This window comes from Pseudopipra pipra, chromosome 22 (assembly GCF_036250125.1).
Source record: "Pseudopipra pipra isolate bDixPip1 chromosome 22, bDixPip1.hap1, whole genome shotgun sequence".
Taxonomy (NCBI): domain Eukaryota; kingdom Metazoa; phylum Chordata; class Aves; order Passeriformes; family Pipridae; genus Pseudopipra; species Pseudopipra pipra.
The window spans coordinates 716,028-736,095 of NC_087570.1; the positions used below are offsets into that span (position 1 = coordinate 716,028).

The 20,068-nt window shown below is 56.9% G+C and overlaps 1 protein-coding gene across 1 annotated transcript in view; it reads right to left on the reverse strand.

Annotated features, from left to right (window-relative positions):
• Positions 1-20,068, reverse strand: part of AJAP1 (adherens junctions associated protein 1) — a 36,577-nt gene that overhangs the window by 7,918 nt on the left and 8,591 nt on the right. The window contains exons 2-5 of the mRNA XM_064678347.1: positions 12,013-12,674; positions 4,629-4,716; positions 2,837-3,079; positions 1,523-1,653 (exon numbers count right to left, since the gene is read on the reverse strand). Of these exons, the coding sequence (XP_064534417.1) occupies positions 1,581-1,653; positions 2,837-3,079; positions 4,629-4,716; positions 12,013-12,674 (1,066 nt within the window). The 3' untranslated portion in view covers positions 1,523-1,580. The remainder of the gene's footprint in view (positions 1-1,522; positions 1,654-2,836; positions 3,080-4,628; positions 4,717-12,012; positions 12,675-20,068) is intronic.

The window sequence follows — 20,068 nt, forward strand, 5'->3', positions numbered from 1 at the left end:
TGGTAAATGCCAGGATCTGTAGGAATGAACTGCACCCTGCCCTCGCTCCCACTGCAGCAGCACTGGCTCTCCCAGCCAGCATTCCCAGCTTTCCCAGTCAGAATTCCCTGCTCTCTCCATCTGCACTTGCTTTGGAGAGCCCCAGTCACTGCCAGAGTGAGAGCCCCGGGCTGCAGCCCAGGAGCAGGCACAGGGAGTTATTGCCTTTCTTTCTGAGACTGGTGTTCCCTGCAGAACCTCCCTGCTCATCCTCCTGCTGCCCTTGCTCCTGGCATCAGCTCCCACCTGGGTTCCTTCGCCCTCTGCCCCATGAGACAGCAGCCACGACAAAAGAGTCAGAGAAATAAAACAAGCACATCAACAGGTGGGGAGTGAGAGCCTTTAACCTTCCCTAGTGAAGCCACTTTGTCTGAGAGGTTCCAGGGGGGCAGCAGGGCAGTGCCAGCCAAACCCCTGCTCGCTACCCCGCTGCGCCAGCACACACCTCACCCGCCCTGCCCAGACACTGCTAGCCCCAGCACAGCCGAGACCATTAACTTTTTATTCCCTTCCATTCTAATCTAATTATATTTCTGTGTTCAATAGCTGTGCATAATGTTAAACAGGCTATTCCGAGCGAGCTGCAGCCAGGGAAGGTTGGAAATTTCATTTACACTGAATATATGATTCATTACAGCAGGGACTTGGGACAGAGCAATTAATTCACCTGAGCGGGTGGCTTGAGCGGGCACCACTGCCCACGGCGAGCTGGCACACGCAGACCCTTAACTGCTTTCCTGCCACCACTATCGGCTGTGCCACCTTCAGAAGTGACACAAGGAGGTGGAAATGGCTCGAGCCAACTCAACAAAAGACAAGAAAATCCCCTAAGTCTGTACTGTTGCAGCCAGAACAACATCCCTGCACTCCTTTGCAGCAGCTCCCCAGGTGTGAGCGGCTGCTGGGGCTGCACACGCAGGGTCGGCTTTGCAGAGCAGGGGGGGCTCGGCAGCAGGACAAGAGGAGGAGGGTGAGGAGGCAGAGGACCCCAGCAGTGAGCATGGAAGTGTTTATGACAGCAAACAGCACCAAATGAGCTTTCAGGTACTGATGGAGTGTGCATGTGGACGGGTGGCTCCGGTGAGGCGGGCTGTCCATCACGCCACCAGAGGTTAATTACAGATCAGGCCATTTCACAGCACGGAAATTACTGCAGCTTGTTGAGGTTTTAGAGGTGGGCTGGAACCATGGGATCAGGCTGAAGTTCAAGGCTGCCCCAGGGACCCTTTGCTCATTCATTCCAGTCTCCACCTGCTAGTGTGGCCTGTCTGCAATTAATCTCCCTGGAAAAGCCATTTGGCACTCAGTGCCCCACCCATGGCAGGTGGCATCCCAGCCAGGTGAGCCACCCTGCTTGGGTCTGACACCCTGAAGGAAAGCGCAAGTGGCAGGATGGCACCAGGCAAGGTACGATGGGCACGGTGGGGGGCACAGGGTGGGTGTGGGATGGGTGCAGGATGGACACAAGGAGCGCGGTACGTACCAGGAAACAGCCCGCTGGCGTCTGCCCTGCCCCCAGAAGTCAAACAGGCTTCGGCCAGTCAGCAGGAGATTTCAAACCATTTCTCAGACACAAAGGCCACGGGAATAAGATGCCGGTCAGAAGAAGAGGGTCTGCAATGAGCAGAAAGAGGGGCTTGTACACGCTGGTACGTAACACACGGAGCAAGCCGGGGTGGCCTGCTGCAAAATCAGCTTTTTTAGGGGAAAAATGACATCTCTCTAGAGTGATGCTTTGAATGGGCCTGGGTCTGCCAGGCTGCTGGGAAGTGCTCAGGGCCAGAGGGTCCCAGAGAGTGTCCCTGGATGGCAGAAAAGCTGTGATCCCTGCCAGCCAGAACACAGGCATCCTCTGTTACATGGCTGGGGTTCACATCAAACTAATGCAGGTGGACACCCAACAAAATGGTGTGACAATCCCTGCCAGTTCTCCATCTTCCGAGATCTGAGGATACCCTGGAAAATGTGGACCAGCACAATCCCATGCACATGCAAAAGATGCTGGTTAAGAAGATGTTTGTGAAGCTGTTGGCTCCAGACCTGTCCTTGGGGCAGGCAGACACCGTCTGTGGATGCCATGCACTCCATGGTTCCACCAGGCTGCTTGGAGGACTACTTGCTTGTTTTCTTCACTAAAACCCTCCTCCTGGCTTTCCCTCTACCTTTGATGGGGACACACATTTACCACGTGATAAAACCACACCAGCACCTGGTGAAAGGGCTCTGGTGCCAGCCTGGGGCATGGGGAGCCCAACCCCATCACTCCTGATCCCCTCCCTCTGGGCAGGCGAGGGGCAGGCAGAGCATGGCCGTGTCCCTTGCACCGTGCCGGAGCTGCCGCGACGCCCCTTGTTAACGTGCTGTTATTTCACGGCAGCCAAAGGGTTCATTTGGCTCCCACTGCCCGCTCCTCCATTAATCACCTGCTCGTTCACAGCCCGGCAGCTCTGCTGATGCCACTGAGGAGATAGCACAGGCTGGAAGATGGATCCAGCGGCATTTTACATGCTGGCAGCAGCAGCTGGGAACTGAACACACCGTGTGGTGCTGAGCACTGCCAGAGCTCGCCGAGCCATGTGGGGCCAGGGACTGCTGAGGCTCCTACCCAGCCCCACTGGCAGGACAAGGGGCCTGGGGGCCAGTCCCACACCGAGCTACGGGGCAGGTGAGCACTGTGAGCCAGAGGTAGATGGCTCTGCCACATGCCCCTGGGGCATTGCCCTTGGGCACCGAAGCCTCATCACCAGAGTGGGACAACGCTCCCCAACCCACCGGGAAACCACGGCGCCCAGCTCACCTGTTTCCATTGAAGGTGGTTTTGTAATCCCCGGGCGAGTGCAACGTGTCCTCTGCGTAGACGGACACGGGGGTCCGGACGCACTCGTGAGAGCACTGCAGCGTCTCGTTGTAGGCGGTGAAGATGTCGAGGGCGCTGGGCACGCGGGCGGGGGCGAAGTCAGTCAGGTTCTGGCAGCTCTCCTCCTGCTGGTCCAGCTTGCGCTGGTGGCTGTTGCGCCGCGGGCGCCCGCTCTGCGCGCAGCTGGATGGGGAGACAATCAGAGAATCAAGGAATGCTTTGGGTTGGAAGGGACCTTAAAAACCGTCCGTCTGGGGCCAGGGTGTGCGATGTGGGTCAGCCCTGCCCTGGAGCACCGGCCCTCCCTGCACCAGCAATGCCCAGAGTCACCCAACACACGGAGTGAGGGGCTGAGGCAGTTTGGTTAGAGCTGAGCAAACTGCCAGGTGCTGCTTCTCCACCTGGGATACACCTGGGTGCTGCCTGCGCTTCCCTGCTGGGCATTGTTTCTGGTGATTTCCCAATTTCACTTTCTATAAACCATTTCTATTCTACACTGCTCACTGGATTAATTTTTTCCCCTTTTTGGCTTCAGCAGCAGTTACTGAGCTGTTCTGCCAAGCCGTGGTCAGCCGGATCAATGACTCGTACTGCTCACCGCCGCGACTGGAGACAAATCCCACAAGTGTTTTATAAACTATTTTCCCTGCTCCTTCACTGAAACACTGCGACGACCAGGGAGCTTTAGTGGAGTAAATCCTGTCTGAGATACAGGAGGGAGCATCACCAGCTCGCCCCAAAGCACGCTCAGCTGTGGGGCCAGAACCTCAGCAGTTTGGGCCAGTTGCTGCGCTGAGTTACGGCTCTGCCGAGATGGAGATGCTTCCATAGCCCTGCTAAGAGCTTTTCCTCTCATCTGGGGAGCCAGCGGGCTCCTCATCAACCTGGTGTTCTAATTTCCTCCTGGCTGCAGGAATCAATTTGCTGCAGCACCCACAGAGAGCTGGGCTGGGCCAGAGGAGAGAGCCACTGGCAGGAGCGCACGGCCGCCCTCCCCAGCCCCGCGCTGCAGCCGTGTCGCTACGCCAGCAACGCTGACCTCAAAGTAGGCCAGTTTCCCTGGGAAAATAGGTAAAGTGAGGAGCGCCTGGAGCGAAAGCTAACCTATTTTGCCATACGCCCAGCCACGCTGAGAGAATAAACAGGAGCAAATGAAGCTGGAACAGCACAGGAGCGCCCTGGGGGATGGGGCATGCTTCAAACCACGGCACCCGAGGGGCTCCGAAGGTGCCCTTTCATCCCTGGGATCCCAGGGAAGGGCAGGAGATGCAGCTGCTTCTTGCTGAGCCAGGCTGGGGATTTAAGGAGCAGCATCAAAGCTGCTTAGGGAAGGCAGCAGAGTTGCTGCTGGCAGCACCGGGCAGGTCCCGGGAACACCCACTGTGGCCCAACACAGGGCTCTGACCTGTCCAGGAGCCATCACACCACAGCTCAGCCCCACAGTGGTGATGGACATGTGTCCTACGTGGGACTCGACCACACAATCCCAGCCATGTGCTGGACTCAAAGCCACCAGCCAGGCGGGGAGAGGTCAGGGAGCCGCAGGGGCACGGCTGAACCCTGGTACACCAACCTCCTTCTGAGGTTTTGGTATAAACCCCCCATTTCTCCCTGCAATGCCTTTCCAAAGGCATCCTAGCAGGTGCCAGGGGATTTGGCACTCACAGCTGGACACAGCTGGCATTCCCATCCCCACCCCCCCCCAAGCCAAGCAGAGCAGGAGGGACCTTACCAATTTTTTAAGACAAGAGTTGTTATCAGCGCAGCTATGACCATGATGAGGGACACAGTAATAGTGATTATCTGATGAACTGCCAGACCTGTGGAGAGGAGAAACGAGAGAGAGTGGGGATGGGAGCTGAGGGGACCCCAGAAGAGCCCCCTGCCCTGCACAGCCCCCCACCAGCCCTTCCCGGTGTGCAGCCACGCGCAGCCCCTGGCAGCGGCGCTGCAATCCTCTCTCCTGCCTTACACAAAATGATCTGTAAGCCAGGCTCCTCATTTCCTATCCTCTCAAGTATGTTCCTTGTCAGCCCGAATTAGGCACGAAGAACGGAAGAGAAGTGAAGACGTCTCCCCTCCGGGACGGAAAGGGAGACGAGCACAGCCTTGCACTGGGCGCAGGATTCACCAGGGATAATAATCACAGCGCTGATGGCTGCTCACTTCGTGCATCGGGTGGGCTCATTTCCCCCTCTTCACCTTCTACGGGGTATCATTTTGGCTCGTGGATCATTCCTAATGAGCAGTTTGGAAACAAAAGCAGCTCGCTGTACAGTATGTTTGTGATTCTGTGCAGCCTTACAGTTGCAATTTCATAATGAAATGATTTTTCCTGGCTGCAGCCCAAGGATGTGCTATTTTTCACAAACAGATGTTGCAGCTCCTGATGGATGGTAGTTTTAATAAATAAATAAGTCTTAGAATGACAGGAAAATAAGCAGTTTTATATATACATATGTATGCATGCCTCTGTGCCATATGCATAGCAGCCCCAGCTCACACAGGTGCACGTGGCAAGGGAATCACTGCTCCTTCCCACACCAGAGCACGCGGGCTCCTGGCTGCATGTCCATGGGCAAGGATGGTGTTGGTGTCAAGGCCACGGCTTGGCTGGAGCTGGGGGTGCCTGGGGGCCATCAGACTGCAGAGCTGGGCAGCACTGAGGCAGCCACTGCTCATGGGAAGGATTCACCCACAGCCCCGTAGGCAGCAGCCAACTCCTGTGAGCCAGAGCCACAGTACTCGCTCCTCGGCTGCTCCCCCTCTGGCTTTCATCTCTTGGGGGGAATTCACAGGGAAACCACCACAGGGCTCCCCACCTCCCACTGGCACCCAACCTCCTTAAGGTGAGGTGTGGAGAAGGACTTCTGGCCCCACGCTTTGAGTTCCCGGAGGATGGTGACGATGGGAGCGTGTCCCGCCGGCCGAGGAGCAGGGCTGGCAGCTCACACCGCGCCGCCGGGTCAGAGTGACGCCCACCCCGGCAGCAGCCAGCCCGGCCGCGTCCCGCACGGCAATCTTGGAGCAGCTCCCAGTGGGACGCTGCTGAAAAAGATAAAAGGAAAGACTCTAAAAATAAAATCAAACCAGCCCAGTGCCCGATTCCTTTGAAAACAGAAGCGGCGTTGGGGACGAGACCTTCTGAAACACTGGGAGCTGAGGCAGCGGCGGCAGGGCCACGGGAGAACCTAACGATGCAATTAATCCTTGCACTTACGTAATGGGAAAGGCACAGGCAGAACAGATTGCAGGTGGCTGAGCACTGGGAAGGATGGCAGCTCCTCGGAGCAGGACACATGGATTTTAAGAAGGGCTGGATAATTTTAGACTCCATCACATACATAAGTTGCCATATGTACCAGCACAGAGGAAAGTTCCTTTGCATCGTGTATTAATTCTGCACCAGTGCCCAGGGGGATTTCAAGGGGACAGGACATATTTCTCCCAACAGTGGTGACAGACAGAGGGATTGGACTCGACAGGTGATCAGGATGGTTCCCTGGGAAGCCCTATAGCGACACTCACTGCAATAAAGGCTACTGGGTCTTTATTCTTACTTTGCAAATATATCCAATCCTTTCCCCTGGGCCCTCAAAGAATGTAGAGCTGTACAGAGCAAGATCAGACAGAAATAGCCAATATGCAGGGGATGGGATTAATGGATGGGGTACCCTGGGAGATGGGAACGTCCCACAAGGGACACACAGGACCTGGAGGGGCAGGTGAGATGGACAGAGATGCTGCCAAAGGCAGAGTGGTATTTTAGGCATGGCCCTTGGAGCCTAATCAGATGGACGAAGGGGACTTGGAAGATAAAATCAATAGCTCATAGAGCAAAATTATCATCCTCCTCCTCCTCCAGCATGGGAAGCTGCCTGGCAGAGGCATAACTCCCAGTGAGAGACTGTGCCCCCAGAGAGGGACCCTGGGAGCAGGGATTACGGTGCCAGGGTTTTGTTTGCTCATCTCCATGGCAAAAGCTCCGATCCCAATGGGCCACAGAACCCGGCGGCCACATAATTACACATTCTTAACTGCAGAAGCAGGGAGCTGCAGGGAGGGCAGACACGGGCACGGGAGGACAGGGAGGGACACCTGGCACCAGCCATGGCACCTGCAAACACCTCAGCCCTGTGAGGGGCCGGGGAGGGCTCCCCCCGCCAAGGCTTTTACCAGGCGATTTGACGCAGTGACCATTTAACTGGAGGGTAATTACAGGAGAAGTATTTAATGGAACTGAAAGTGTGTCCAAGCCCCTGTGCTTCTGCTAGTGCAGCAGAATTCCGTGTGCCGCCTGCCAGGAGGGAAAGCTCTTCAAAGGAGCTCTCTGAACCCTCGGAAATGCTGAATTATTGCTGGGTTTTTCCACTCCCGTGACGTCCGAGCGCACTCCACTCTCACCAGGGCTTCTCATCCCCCCCCGCGGGGGGAGAGGGGCCACAGCATCCTGGCAGGCAGCACAACCCAGCTCCCAGTTCCCCACACCCTGGGCAAAACCCCAATCTTCTCAGAGCAAGCCACTGCCAGGGCTTTTTTTATCTGTTATTTTAAAGACCATATATTTGCTGCTGAGATGAAAGCGCTGAGGTTTGGCCTTTCTGGCCACCTTTTGAAACGGCTCCCGGACAGCTCTGCATCAACGGAATTAATTCCATGAGAAAATCCATTCGAGACTAATGTCTTGCTACTGCAGGAGCACGCAGTGGCAGCGAACAGGAGATATAAGCTCTTAATTAAAAACAAAGAGAACCTCTATCCCCCAAGGCCTTTATTTCAACAGCTCTGGTTAGGGAGCCTGTATTTTTCATTTTCCCAATAAAAACAGCTATGAGCCACAACTCTTTGAAGACCCTCGTCAAGGCCTCGAAGCTGCATAAAATTAAAACCAGAGAAAACAGCTCCGTTTCATTTGGCAGGGAGAGATCTGGAGTTACCACTATGTGCCAGATACTGGCTGCACCCGGCCAGGGCTGCACTGGAGCATCCCAGCCCCTTCCTGCAGATGTGCCATGTGGATCTCCCTCTCCAAAGCAGAGCTCTGCCCTCATCCTCATCCCTGACATGAGTCTCCTTCTGTTCTCAGTGCCCTGGGCAGCGGGATGCCGATGCCTCCTCCTGAGCGTCGTGGAGAGTCTGGAGCAAACTGGCTGGACTTGAGAGGCTTTACAGCTTCCCCAGCCATCAGAACTCACATCTGAGCCCCAAGAGCCTCATCCCCTGATAAAGCTGCTTTTGGACAGAACAATTCAATCAGGAGGGTGTTGTGGCCACCCAGGGGGGATCAGCCAGACTCGGCCACAACATGAACCTACTGCTGGTTAATAGCTTGTAAGGAAAATAATTTACAAAAGCCACGAGGCCTAGATAAATGGGAGGAGACGTGGCAGGAGCCTTCTTCGAAAGCCTTGGTCCAGTGCACAGCCAGTTCCTCCGCTGCCTGACTCACTGTGCCATGAACTGCCTTGGGTCCTCTCTTTACACCTGGTAAATCAGGGTGATCATTCTAAAACCCAGCCCAGGGAGTGTTAGTCATCCTGAGGTAAAAATGCAGCTTTTCAGCAAAAAACCCACCAAGGTTCCTGGTAACCTCCTAATATTTTGGGCTGCACTGATGAAAGAAGGAAAATATCATGCTGCTGCTGCTGCTTAGTGTTCCTGTCAAGAAGGAAGATCCTACAGGCTTATGCTAAAGACACTGGGACTTATCTTCTCAGGTGTTACAGCAAATATCACCGAGAAATAAATACTCAGCGAGCAGCAGAGGAGAGTTTCTGGCTCATTGAGACGCACGTGGGAGGATGTACAGAGGCACACTCACCATCTGTGCATCCCGGGGAGGGAGGGTCCCGTCTCCCTCGCAGGGAGAGCTCAGCTGATGGCCACGCTCCTTCCTTGCTTCCACCATCATCCTCCACCCTTCAGGAGAACTACAGCTGCTGCACGACCTTACAAGGCATCCTTTGGGAACCTCATGGGAAGGGCGACCGGCTGTGCTGGCCCAGGAGACACCATCCAGCCCCCTCACCTCCTCTCCATCCTCTCTGGCTGCGGCATCTCCCCATGCCTTGGCACAGCGGATCAAAGAGGCGGCTCCATCCCGACCGCCCAGGGTCTTCTTTTAAACACATTTTATCTTTAATTAATTCCTTTGAAGCCTTTTGCATCCACTATCTCCTTGCATCCAGCACCCCCCTACTGCACCCTGTTTCTGGAGGCAGGGTCATCCCCAGCAGGAAGCCAACATGTCTTTATTACTATTTATTCCCAACATGCTCCCAGCCGGTGGCAGGGAGGGGGCAGCAGGTGGGCTGGGGACAAAATGGGCTGAAACCTGACTGCTGGCACAGCAGGCACTCACACTCACACCCATGCAGCCCCTGCCTCCACCTGGGAGCACCCCAGCCCTGGGAAGGGGGTGTCCCTGAGCACCAGCTCCATCAGGAGCTCGGAGAGCGTGGTGCCAAACGTGCTGCCACCGGCCATCAAACACCACTGAGAGCAGCAGACGGCACGTGGAGTTTTCTGCCTTATAAAGCACTTAAAGGTCTAATTAAAGACAGCTTTATCCTAATGCTTCTGAAAGGAGCCTCGGACAAGCCAGTGAGTGCAATTCCTGCATCACTCTGACAGCTTCAATTCATTCCGCTCTCCTCTGCCTTGGCTGAGGCTGTGGGACTGGGGGATGCTCTGCCTTGGTGAGGAGCCCAGCCCACGCACAGAGTGCCTGGTGAGGGCTCCTCACAGCCCTTCCCGCTTGCAGCACGCTGGAATTTTAATTATTCCTCTCTTTCCCTGCTCCAGAGTAAAATGATTATGACAGCCCCGAAAAAGGAAGCACATTTTTGAAAAGCACAAGCATAACCTACGCCTGGGTGAACATCTTGTGTGCCCAGCTGATGCCAGCAGTGCTGTGCCGTGCCACAGGGGTGGCATCAGGACAGGCACACCTGAGCTGCAGGTCACCTGAACCCCTGTGGCAGCACCCACTGAGCCAGGGCATGAGCCAGCTGCTCCTCTTATCCCAGGCCTTACCAGCCATCACTCCTGTGCCATCTCTCCTGCCTATGAGCTGAATAATTCCTATTCCAGAGGAATATTTTTAAGCTTGTTTTTGCTGCCAGCAACTCACAGAGACATTGTTTCTGGCTTTTTTTTTCTTTCCTTCTCAGTGAGGAGGAGGGGGGCGAGAGGAAGATGTCACAGAGCAGAGCTGTGTTGTTCATCTCAGTGACTGCTGCTGCCTCCACTCCAGTGTCCCCCCCGCTGTGAGCACCCCAAGGACCCCACAGTCCCCCAGCATCACCAGGTGCCCAGAGGTGAGTCCCGCTCCAGCAACACAGGGAGGGACAGAAGGACACGGCACAGGAGGGACTCAGGGGCAGCAGCACCGTCATCAGCATGACGGCAGCGCCTGCTCTGCTGGGATTGAGGGAATGTGGGTCTGCACGGCTGTGGGACAGCTCTGGGACAGCTCTGCCAGCTCCTGGGGTGATCCCAGCTCCTGCGGGTGCCACACGCAGGTGGGACCACCCTGACCCCCCAGGCAGCTGCCAGGGACAGCTGAGGGACCACAGGCAGCAAGAGCAGCGTCACACCCGCCCCGGGCTCCCGTCACCGGACAGGGACTGGCAATGCTCGCTCAGGCAAATAAACCGTACAGGCGAGTTACCTCATCCTCATTTGTAGCCATATGTTTTTCCCAGCAGAGAACAAACACTTCCAGCCGCTACAGCTTATATAACAGAGCGGAGCAGGGCTGGGGAGCTGCACAGCCTTGCTCAGGCACCGTGCCAGCAAAGCCAGCGAGAGCACGGACCCTGTCTGGAGACGGCGTCGGCTGCTCGCTCCCGAAACGCCGTCCAGGGGCACGGCAGGGGCACGGTGCTCCTGCAGGGAGAGTGTGGGGAGCCCTCCTGGGCTCTCACCCCAGCACTGGAACAAAAAGCAGATCTAGAGCTCAGGAGCTTTTCAGCTGAGGGTGGACGGGCTGGGATCAAACAGGGCCTTTAGCCCTGTAAAGGAGTTTATCACATTCACAGCTCAAAGAGAAGTTAATTAGCAAAAACTCCGATCCTGGAAAAAGCCCCTAATGAGAGCTAAAGCCAGCAGATTAAAGCAGCTGGGCCCCCTGGGAGCTGTCAGGGCTGCAGCTCCCGTTGTTCTGTGGCCAGGCGGGACAGCAGTGGTGGCACTGGCGGGTGGCACCAGCGGGTGGGTGGCAGCACCACCGGCTCGTCCCCGCCTAAACAAGGCAGCTCACTCCAGTAAGTCCCAGAGCCCCAGCACATGCCAGGAGTTATCCTCCCACAGCTGGGGCAGGCAGAGGGGCTGCCGCAGCTGGCTGAGGGAAAAGAGCCCACGGGACCCCACACTCCTGGATCAGATGATGCCACCCAGGCTGAAGGCACTGCCCATGGCAGGTCTGGGGAGACCTGACTGACAGTCTCACCACACAGCGAGCGACTCAAGTCGCAGCCCTTATCAATACTCCCTCGCTAATCTATCCAGCCAATTCCAGTGTTTGTAAAAGGTGTGTAGGTTGGGAGTTATTTTGCCTCTATAAATAACTCCTTTAAGTCAGGAAAAACATCCTGGTTGCATCGTTTCTTTCTGCCAAGCAGGGCATGCTGGATAAATTAATTGGGATTAAGATTAGGCCATAAAATTCCTTTTCATTTTGACTAGAAAATCACAGTGGGCTCAGAGCAGTCGATGCACAGTGAGTAAATTCTGTAAACTATCCACTGATATCCCACGGTTTAATATCAGCAATAACAAATATAATTTGCAATAAATGTGAAGCAGCTTTCCCATCCATGTCCACGCAGCAGCCAGCGCTGGGGGAAGGCATCGCTGCGCCTCAGCGCTATTACGGGAGACGGCTGTGGATGGAGACTGTAATGGGGAAACACAGCGAGCGGCTGGAAAACACCTCGGGTAAAGGCGATAATCAGCACTGCTGTTCACCTCCAAGCGTTTCTTTAATGTCACACTAACTCCTGTCCCAGGCAGCGCTGGCACTGGGACACTGGTCTCACGGTGACCCCTCCGCTCCAGGACCCCCCAACCCTCCCGATGACGCCGCCATCGCCCCGGCCCCCGGCAGGTCCTACCTGTGCTGTCTCCCAGCCCGCGGGGTGGCCGAGCGTCTTTGCCTCCACTGCTGTGGCCGGCGGCCGGTTCGGCGGTGCTGGTGCGGCCGGGGCTGCTGCGGGGCACGTCCCCGCCGGGCGCGGGTGCCGGGGTGCTGGGGGACGCGCGGGGCGGCGTGGCAGCGGTGGCGGCGGCGGCGGTGGTGGTCGTGGCGGCGGTGGTGGTGGTGGCGGCGGCGGTGGCGAAGGCGCCGGGCAGAGTGCTGCTCTCCAGGGAGTCCTCCTCGCCCGTGGGGCCCCAGACGATGACCTCGGGCAGCACCGTGGGCCGCCCGTCCCGTGGGGCGAAGCCGCGGCCGCGCAGGTGCCGCCGGCCCCTCCGGGAGCGCGGCCGGCGCAGGGGGTGGCCGGCGGGCAGCGGGGCAGTGAGGGGCGGCCGGCGGGAGCGGGGTCTCTGCAGGGGGGGCGCGGGGGCGCAGGTCCAGGGGGGCCCGGGGCGCCGCAGCTCCTCCCCACTCCCCGCGCCCCACAGCGAGCCGCGGGACAGTCTGTGCCGGAGCGCCGGCCGCGGCGAGAGCCTCCCCCCGGCACCGGTGGCTGGGGGCTGGCAGCTGGCAAGGTCCATGGCAAGGTGGAACATGGCTATTAAAATCCAAGCATGGCTTCCGAGCGGGTAACCTGACCTGTGGACAGACAGGGATCATGTTAGAAGGGAAGGGAAGGGCAGCAACCCCGCACTCCCTCCCAGCACATCACACCCTGGCTCTCCAAGCCCAGTCACCCAAAGCAGCCCCCAGCCCGCACAGGTGGCATCACCCTCCCTGGCACTCCAGCCAGAGTCCCCCAGAATGACATCTCAGGGCACCCTGAGCCCCCTCCCACTGCAAAACCCACCACCACAAGCATGGCAGACTGAGGATCCCCATCCACAACCATGACTTTTCAATTGGTCTGGGAAAGCTGGGAACCACCTGAGGATGGGTTTTACCAGGAAACGCACAGAGGAAGCCAAACAGCCCTTTTGGGTGAATTACCCAAAGCAGTTGGCAGAGCAGAGCACAAGGGTATTGGGGAGCCTGTCCCCTGCTTCCCAAGCCAGGCATAAGGAGCCACCCCACAGGCAGCACTATAAATCCCTCAAAGAGCTGGAGCAGACGAGTCCGTGGGCTCTTGCATTTGCACATGTAACCCTTCTCCTACTGTGGCAGTCGCCCACACCGCAGCAGGAGCATCCTCCCACGGAGCACGGCACATCCCTGCTGTGGCACGTGGCACCCAGTGCCGAACACAACCCTGTGGCACAGGGAGGGCAGGACGAGCAGCCCCTCTCACTGCCCTCTCTGTTACAGAGCAGCTGGAAACACCCTGAGCTGCCAGCAGGCTCAGCAGTTACCATTTTGGTTTGATGTAACCTGTCACCAACACGTCACATCACGTCACAGCCCTCTCCCTTCCCCAACAGCACCGCACCGCACGAGGCTCTGCTCCCCTCTCCTCTAAGATGCTGCCCCACGTACAGCAGCAAGAAAATGCCTGATAAGCAAATTTTTGTTGTTGTTTGTTTTGGTTTTTTTCCTGGAAAAAAAAAAATCATTAGGCTAAAGCCCAAAAAAATCTTTACTCCATTTTACTCAGCTTTTACACGAGAAAGACTTTTGTTGAACTCAGCAGGAGTTAATGAGAGCTTTACATGGCTAAACGGGCTAATCCTCCGCAGCGGTGCCCGCACAGTCCTTGGGAGCACGACAGAATGTGCATCTGGTTGACAGAAGCATTTGTACACTCCCTCCGTGCGTGAGCAAGCGAAGCTAAAGGAGCTGACCTGGATACTCCCAAGCACAGGCTTTTTCTGCTCAGAGGATCTCTGCTTTTTTCCTAATTGGGTATTTTTTCAAAGCGTAACAGCATTTATTTTGGGGAGGGAGAAGGCAACGCAGGGAAAGAGTGCAGAAGGAGAAAGGGAAGAGCCAGAAACAGACAACAGAAACCAAAATAGTTCAGGCTGGGGGAGGAAGGATTTCAAGGCTTTCAAAAACCACAAACCACCCAAATCGTGGTGGGGGTGGGTTTTTTTAGAGGCTGGCAGAGCGGTGTCAGCACGAAGAGTGTCCCCCATGTGCTCTAGGGAATGCTGTGTCTCCACCGGCAAGAAGTCAGGAGCTCAGGCTCCAGCCAGAGCATCAAGCACGGACTCACCTTTGCAACACTCGTGTTCGCTCCAGCAGCACGTCAGGCTCAATTTCAGCCTCTGTCCAACTCCCCAGCATCACCTGAAATGTTTCCTTGCAAGGAAGGAGAGGTGCTGGGCACCTTCTGGCACGTTACTCACACCCAGGTGCCACCTCTAACCACCTGTGACCACCTCCAGATCTTGTCCCCTTCCCAGCTCTCTGTGTTGCCCAAACTCAGAGCTTTTATGAACAGCTAATGAACGAGGCGAAGGAAGATGTGCCCAGCCAAACCTGGTGCTTACTGCACCCCAGCAACTGCCTGGAAGCTTCTGAAAGACAAAATGTGGGTTCTTGGTGCTTGGGATTGGCAGCTCACAGGAAAAACAGATATTCCCTGTTTCCATCTCCTCCTGACATTCCAGTCTGCAGCTTGCAGGGGTTTGCTCCTGCGGGACCTGCCCCAGCATCACTGCATTGTTCATGGCAGCATCAGGAGGATGTGTGGGAAGAGGCAATGTACAACCCTCGTTTTCCCCTGGGTCATGCTGGAAACTCATGTCCCAGTGTGGCCAGGCAGCGTCAGCGATGCCCAAACAGCAAGTGTCCCTCGCTCCTGCCACTGCTCCCCTGGCCAGAGGCTCTGTGACCGGGAAGGACATGGTGGGGGACACCCAGACGGGGCAGACCCCACCCTGCCCTTGGGGCAGTGTGGGTCACCCTCCCACCTGTGTCCCTTCCAGGGATGCCAGACAAGGGGCTGTCACCCCAGGAGCACCCTCCTGGCCACTCTGCTGGCTGCCACAGCCCCAGGAGATGGATTCAGGGACGGAAGCAGTGAGTCTGGTTACCTCGGAGGAATTTTGCGTGGCATGCGATCTTCTGAGGGCTTTGCAACAACAGATAAGAGCAAGTGTCCTTCAGAATAAATAGCAGCGTGTAGGAGTTGCTGTTGTCTTGGCAACGCAGCGTGATGTGCCCGGCGCGGCGGCGGGGATGGATGCGGCAGCGCGTGGCACGGCCAGCGGCAGGACCACCCGGCCCTCCCCTGCCGACCCTCAGACCCCCACCCTGAACCAGCACCCTGCCGAGGCAGGGCAGTGAGAGAGACACGTCCCAAAGGTACCCTGGGAGCGGGGACATATCCCGCCTGGAGCTCCTGCCACCGTGTCCTTGCCCCAGAAAACCTGGGCTGTTCCACGAGAGCCTGCTGCAACTGGCACGGCACGGCACAGCACGGCACGGCTCGGCACGGCTCGGCACGGCACGGCACGGCACGGCACAGCACGGCACGGCACGGCACAGCACGGCACGGCTCGGCACGGCACAGCACGGCACAGCACAGCGCCCGGGGAGCCCCCGCCTCTCCACCTCCCTGCCGCCCAAACAGGCAGGAGAGCATCGGGAGCCTCCTGGGAGCGTGAGCACTAAGTCACCACTGCTCAGAGCCTGGGAGGGCGTTCCAGCCTCTCCGAGACATCAAACAGCTCAAACACCTCTCCAGTGGCACAAGCTGCCCCTCACTGGAGGCAGAGCAGAGCCAGAGGATCCTCCACTGCTCCCACCACAAGGGATCACTCCCTAACTGCACCCAAAGAGAGGCTCTGGCATAGGGAAGGGAGCGCATTGTCCAGACACACACATAGCACCCATCTGCCTTGGTTTGGGGGCACAGAGCCAGCCCCGGCTGGGAGCACGTGTGGGCCAGAGAGATACATTGGGAAAGGCCTTGGTTATGCTGCTCACTCAGGAATCAGGGATTTGGTTATTCCTGACACCCCCATAAACACATACAAGCTTTCTTGCAAAGAGATTTGGGGAGCGTGGGCAATTTTCACATTACTTCTTTTCCCATCTTGGAGGTACATGGGAATGTTATCCCAAAATACTTCTCAAACTCAAGGAAAAATTCAGTAAAACTCTGAAACTGGGTTGGAAAAAGAAATGCATAGCAGAGATATTTGAGATGAACTCCCTTCCTTGCTCTCCTCATCCGAGGCCTTTGCTCCCACCAACTACAAATTCACTCCCGTGGCTCCGTGGATAGCGAGGCAGCCACACTCCCACCCAGGAAGGGGAACTTCTACAGATATTTACCTGCCAGAAGCACAAGAGCAGATTTCAAGGAAACCACTGACATGGATTGGGCACACCAGGCACTCTGGGACTCTGCTGAGTCCATCTGTTCCAAAGGTGACGGAGCAGTGGGTGTCAAAGGTGCCACTGCAGAGGCTGGAGCCACTGCAGCCTCCACACCCAACACGACACCTTTCAGAGCCCTCCTCTGTATGAAACCCCTTCCTGAATCCTTCCAGCTGCAGCCATGTGCTTTGAAGAGGAGGACAGTTGGCACTTGAGAGGGAGATTAATTTCAAGGATGCTGGAGGACATAAGCTCGCCGCTGCCTTCGGCAGTCGGGAAGAGGCTGCCGTGGAACTCAGCTGCTGCCGCCACTGCACACGTGGTGCCAACCTCCACGTGCAGGGAGGGAAAGCAGGAGTATCCAGCATGAAGTGGGACAGAAGAGTGCCCACCCCAGTGCCAGGGACCTTCAGGGGATGGTGGCACCTTGGGGAGCCCTGATACTGCAGACAGGACACAGGTTAATCCAGCGCACCCACTGTGCTCCCAGAAACCCCCAGCTCTGGTAACGTGGCTGAGAATTAACTGGGATCATGGCTTTGACAAACACTGAAACACCACCCGTCAGCACTAACACACTTCCCCGAAGCCTCAAAGGCTCACTCGAGTGCAGTCCCTTTCATAAGGTCCTTGTTTGCTCTCCAGCACCAGCCCCTTTCTCCCCTGCCTGTGGAGACACTTCACAGGAGCATTAACTGCAGAATAGGCTGATTTTTAATGCAGAATTATACAAGTGGAGCCATTCTTCCATTTCATGCCTCCCGTTAGCTAATCTATCGGTATTGCTCAGGGAATCAAGGTTATGTCCTTGTTGGGCTGATTTACGAACTCTGAGCATTTCATATCTCCAAACACTGAGCGAGGCAGAGACAGAAATATTCCTGTGAATGCCTGGAGCAGGAGCAGGAGCTGTGGTCAAAGAGATGGGGTGATGTTTGCTCGAGCCAGGCATGACACGGCAGGGAACTGGGTGCCACGCTCTGCCATGCTCTAGGAAAAGCATCCTTGGCAGTGTGGCTGTGTGTCCTACAAAGGCGTTCGGAGCACGGCACGTTATGAGAGTACGTGCAGGAACTCGCTGCATACGGAATAGAATGAGGCCGCTGCATCCCACGGGTGACTTTCACGCTGGAGCAGGAGGAAGAGGGGAAAACTTCAGTGGCAGATACTTGGCCTGCAATTGTTTGTCCTCGCTGAGGTGGGGACTGCAGCCCCAACCGCAGCCGCTCTCCTCTCCATCCCGCTGTCCTGTGCAACAATCCCTGCAGTGCAGCAACTGTCCTTTGCTGTCGCACTACCAACCACTGCCAGGGAAATAGAGCATTGCTATCCTGCATTCCAGGCTGGACTGGGACCCTCCCCAGGGCTGGGAGGGGGGAAGATGCACGTTCCCATCCAAGGGCAGCATGGCTGGGTGCCAAAAGGCACGTGACAAGTTACACCAGGCGATCAGCAGGAGACCTTGTGGACCACCCCAGTGGGGCACCCAGCATGTCCTACACCACACCACCAGTGTCAGTGGCACCACTGGGACCTTTCTGAGCCATGTTCTGCTCCGGGATGAGTCTCTCTGATCCCAGACCCAGTGAGAACTGGGAACATACTATTTACTGTGCCGTCTGTAGCCCCAACTTCTTCCAAGATAATTACAAATTTGTGAAAATATGGTTGCCAAGCTCTTTAAAGCCAGGACTGGGACTTAAGGCACAAAGGCTGACACATAGTAGCACCTAAGTAAATTAAATGTGCCACATCACTACCTATCTATATTACAGACCTGAGCTTCAGGATTACCTGCTAATAAAAGTGATATTTAAAACAAGTCCTAAGTTCCTCCGCTGCCCCCTTCTCCCCACAAGTAATTAAACTGACGCTGCTTCCCGCAGCGGAGGGGATGGGATTTATCACGGAGGGAAATCAGCAGAGGGTGAAATAGGTAGAATCCTCATTGCCACGCTGCCACAGCCTGGCAGACAGCAAACACCCACTGCCTTGGGAAAAGGGGGCGGAAAGGGGTCAGCTGGGGCTGGGAAGTCAGCGGTGCCCCCAGGATGGAAATGCCAGGATGGAGGTGGCTGGATCCATCCCTGGCTGTGCCTGGGGAGCCGTGAGAGGGGGGCAGGAGGGCAGCCGCGGTGGAGGGGAGCTGCTCGCTCTTCTGCCTCTGCCTTGAGCTCACCCAGCTGCAAATAAACAATTTTACCATTTGAATAGCCGCGAGTGCGGAAGGCATAATTAATACCCAGCGGTACCATCAGCCAATGTGCTGATGCGGGAGGTGCAGCCCTGCCAACGCCGTCAGCGCTCAGCTCTGGCGCTGCAGCGGCCTCGGCTGCTCTCGCCTCGGGGCCCGTCCTTTGCTGGAGGCACAGGAAGGGCAAAGCCCCAGTGCAGGTGCCTGGGGCTGGTGCTGGAGCCCACCGGCATGGGACCCCTCTGGCACATCCCACCCCTGCACCGTGGGAAGACTCAGCGTCTGGCAGAGCAATGTGGGGGAGAGAAAAATGGAGTGGACAGCAGTGGATGCACGTGGCATTGCTGCGAAGGCAAGAGCTGGTTGGCTCTACATTCCCACTTGCTGCCAAAGCCAAGCCAACCTTTAACCCTAGGTTTCAAGTCCAGTTCCCATTTCAAAGACTGTAAAGGACACTGACAGGACACAGGGTCCAGTGCCTGCGGCCAGCCTGGGGATGAGTATGAGAGCTGAGCTTACACAGTGAGCTGGCCAACGCCACCCATGATGGCCAGCCCAGCTCACCTTGCTCTAGAAAGGGCATGACATCTGCTGTAGAATGTGCCCACGGTGGGCACAGTGTGGGTGCTGCTGGAGCATCCCCCTCAGTGGGCACGGTGTGGGTGCTGCTGGAGCATCCCCCTCAGTGGGCACGGTGTGGGTGCTGCTGGAGCATCCCCCTCAGTGGGCACGGTGTGGGTGCTGCTGGAGCATCCCCCTCAGTGGGCACGGTGTGGGTGCTGCTGGAGCATCCCCCTCAGTGGGCACGGTGTGGGTGCTGCTGGAGCATCCCCCTCAGTGGGCACGGTGTGGGTGCTGCTGGAGCATCCCCCTCAGTGGGCACGGTGTGGGTGCTGCTGGAGCATCCCCCTCAGTGGGCACGGTGTGGGTGCTGCTGGAGCATCCCCCTCAGTGGGCACGGTGTGGGTGCTGCTGGAGCATCCCCCTCAGTGAGCACGGTGTGGGTGCTGCTGGAGCATCCCCCTCAGTGAGCACGGTGTGGGTGCTGCTGGAGCATCCCCCTCAGTGGGCATGGTGTGGGTGCTGCTGGAGCATCCCCCTCAGTGGGCACGGTGTGGGTGCTGCTGGAGCATCCCCCTCAGCGGCGCAGCCGCTGCTTCCCCCGCCGCCGCCCGGCCGGCAAACACTGGGTGCATTTAGCGTGGCAGGGCTGGACAGTGGGGCATTTCATCAACCCGGCGGCAATAACACTCAGCTTTTGTCCCGCCCGGATAAAGGGGGTTTGTGAGCACTGGCTTTCCAGCCCAAACCTGCACCTGTCGCCAAGTTACTCCACTTGTCCCCCCCTGAGCTCTGTGCCAGTGCTGGGGACCAGGCAGCAATAAGAGCTCCAGCTCAGACACAACTTGCTGGGAAGTTTCAGATTTCCACACCCACCAAAATCTTGTTGAAAAGCCACAGCTTCAAGCTCTGCTATTGCTGGTACTAAAAACAATTCATAAACCTAAGGAAATCAGGGTTTCCCCTCTTATTTTAGCTTCCTCTTAAACCTCCTCGTGTATTCCACCTCCTC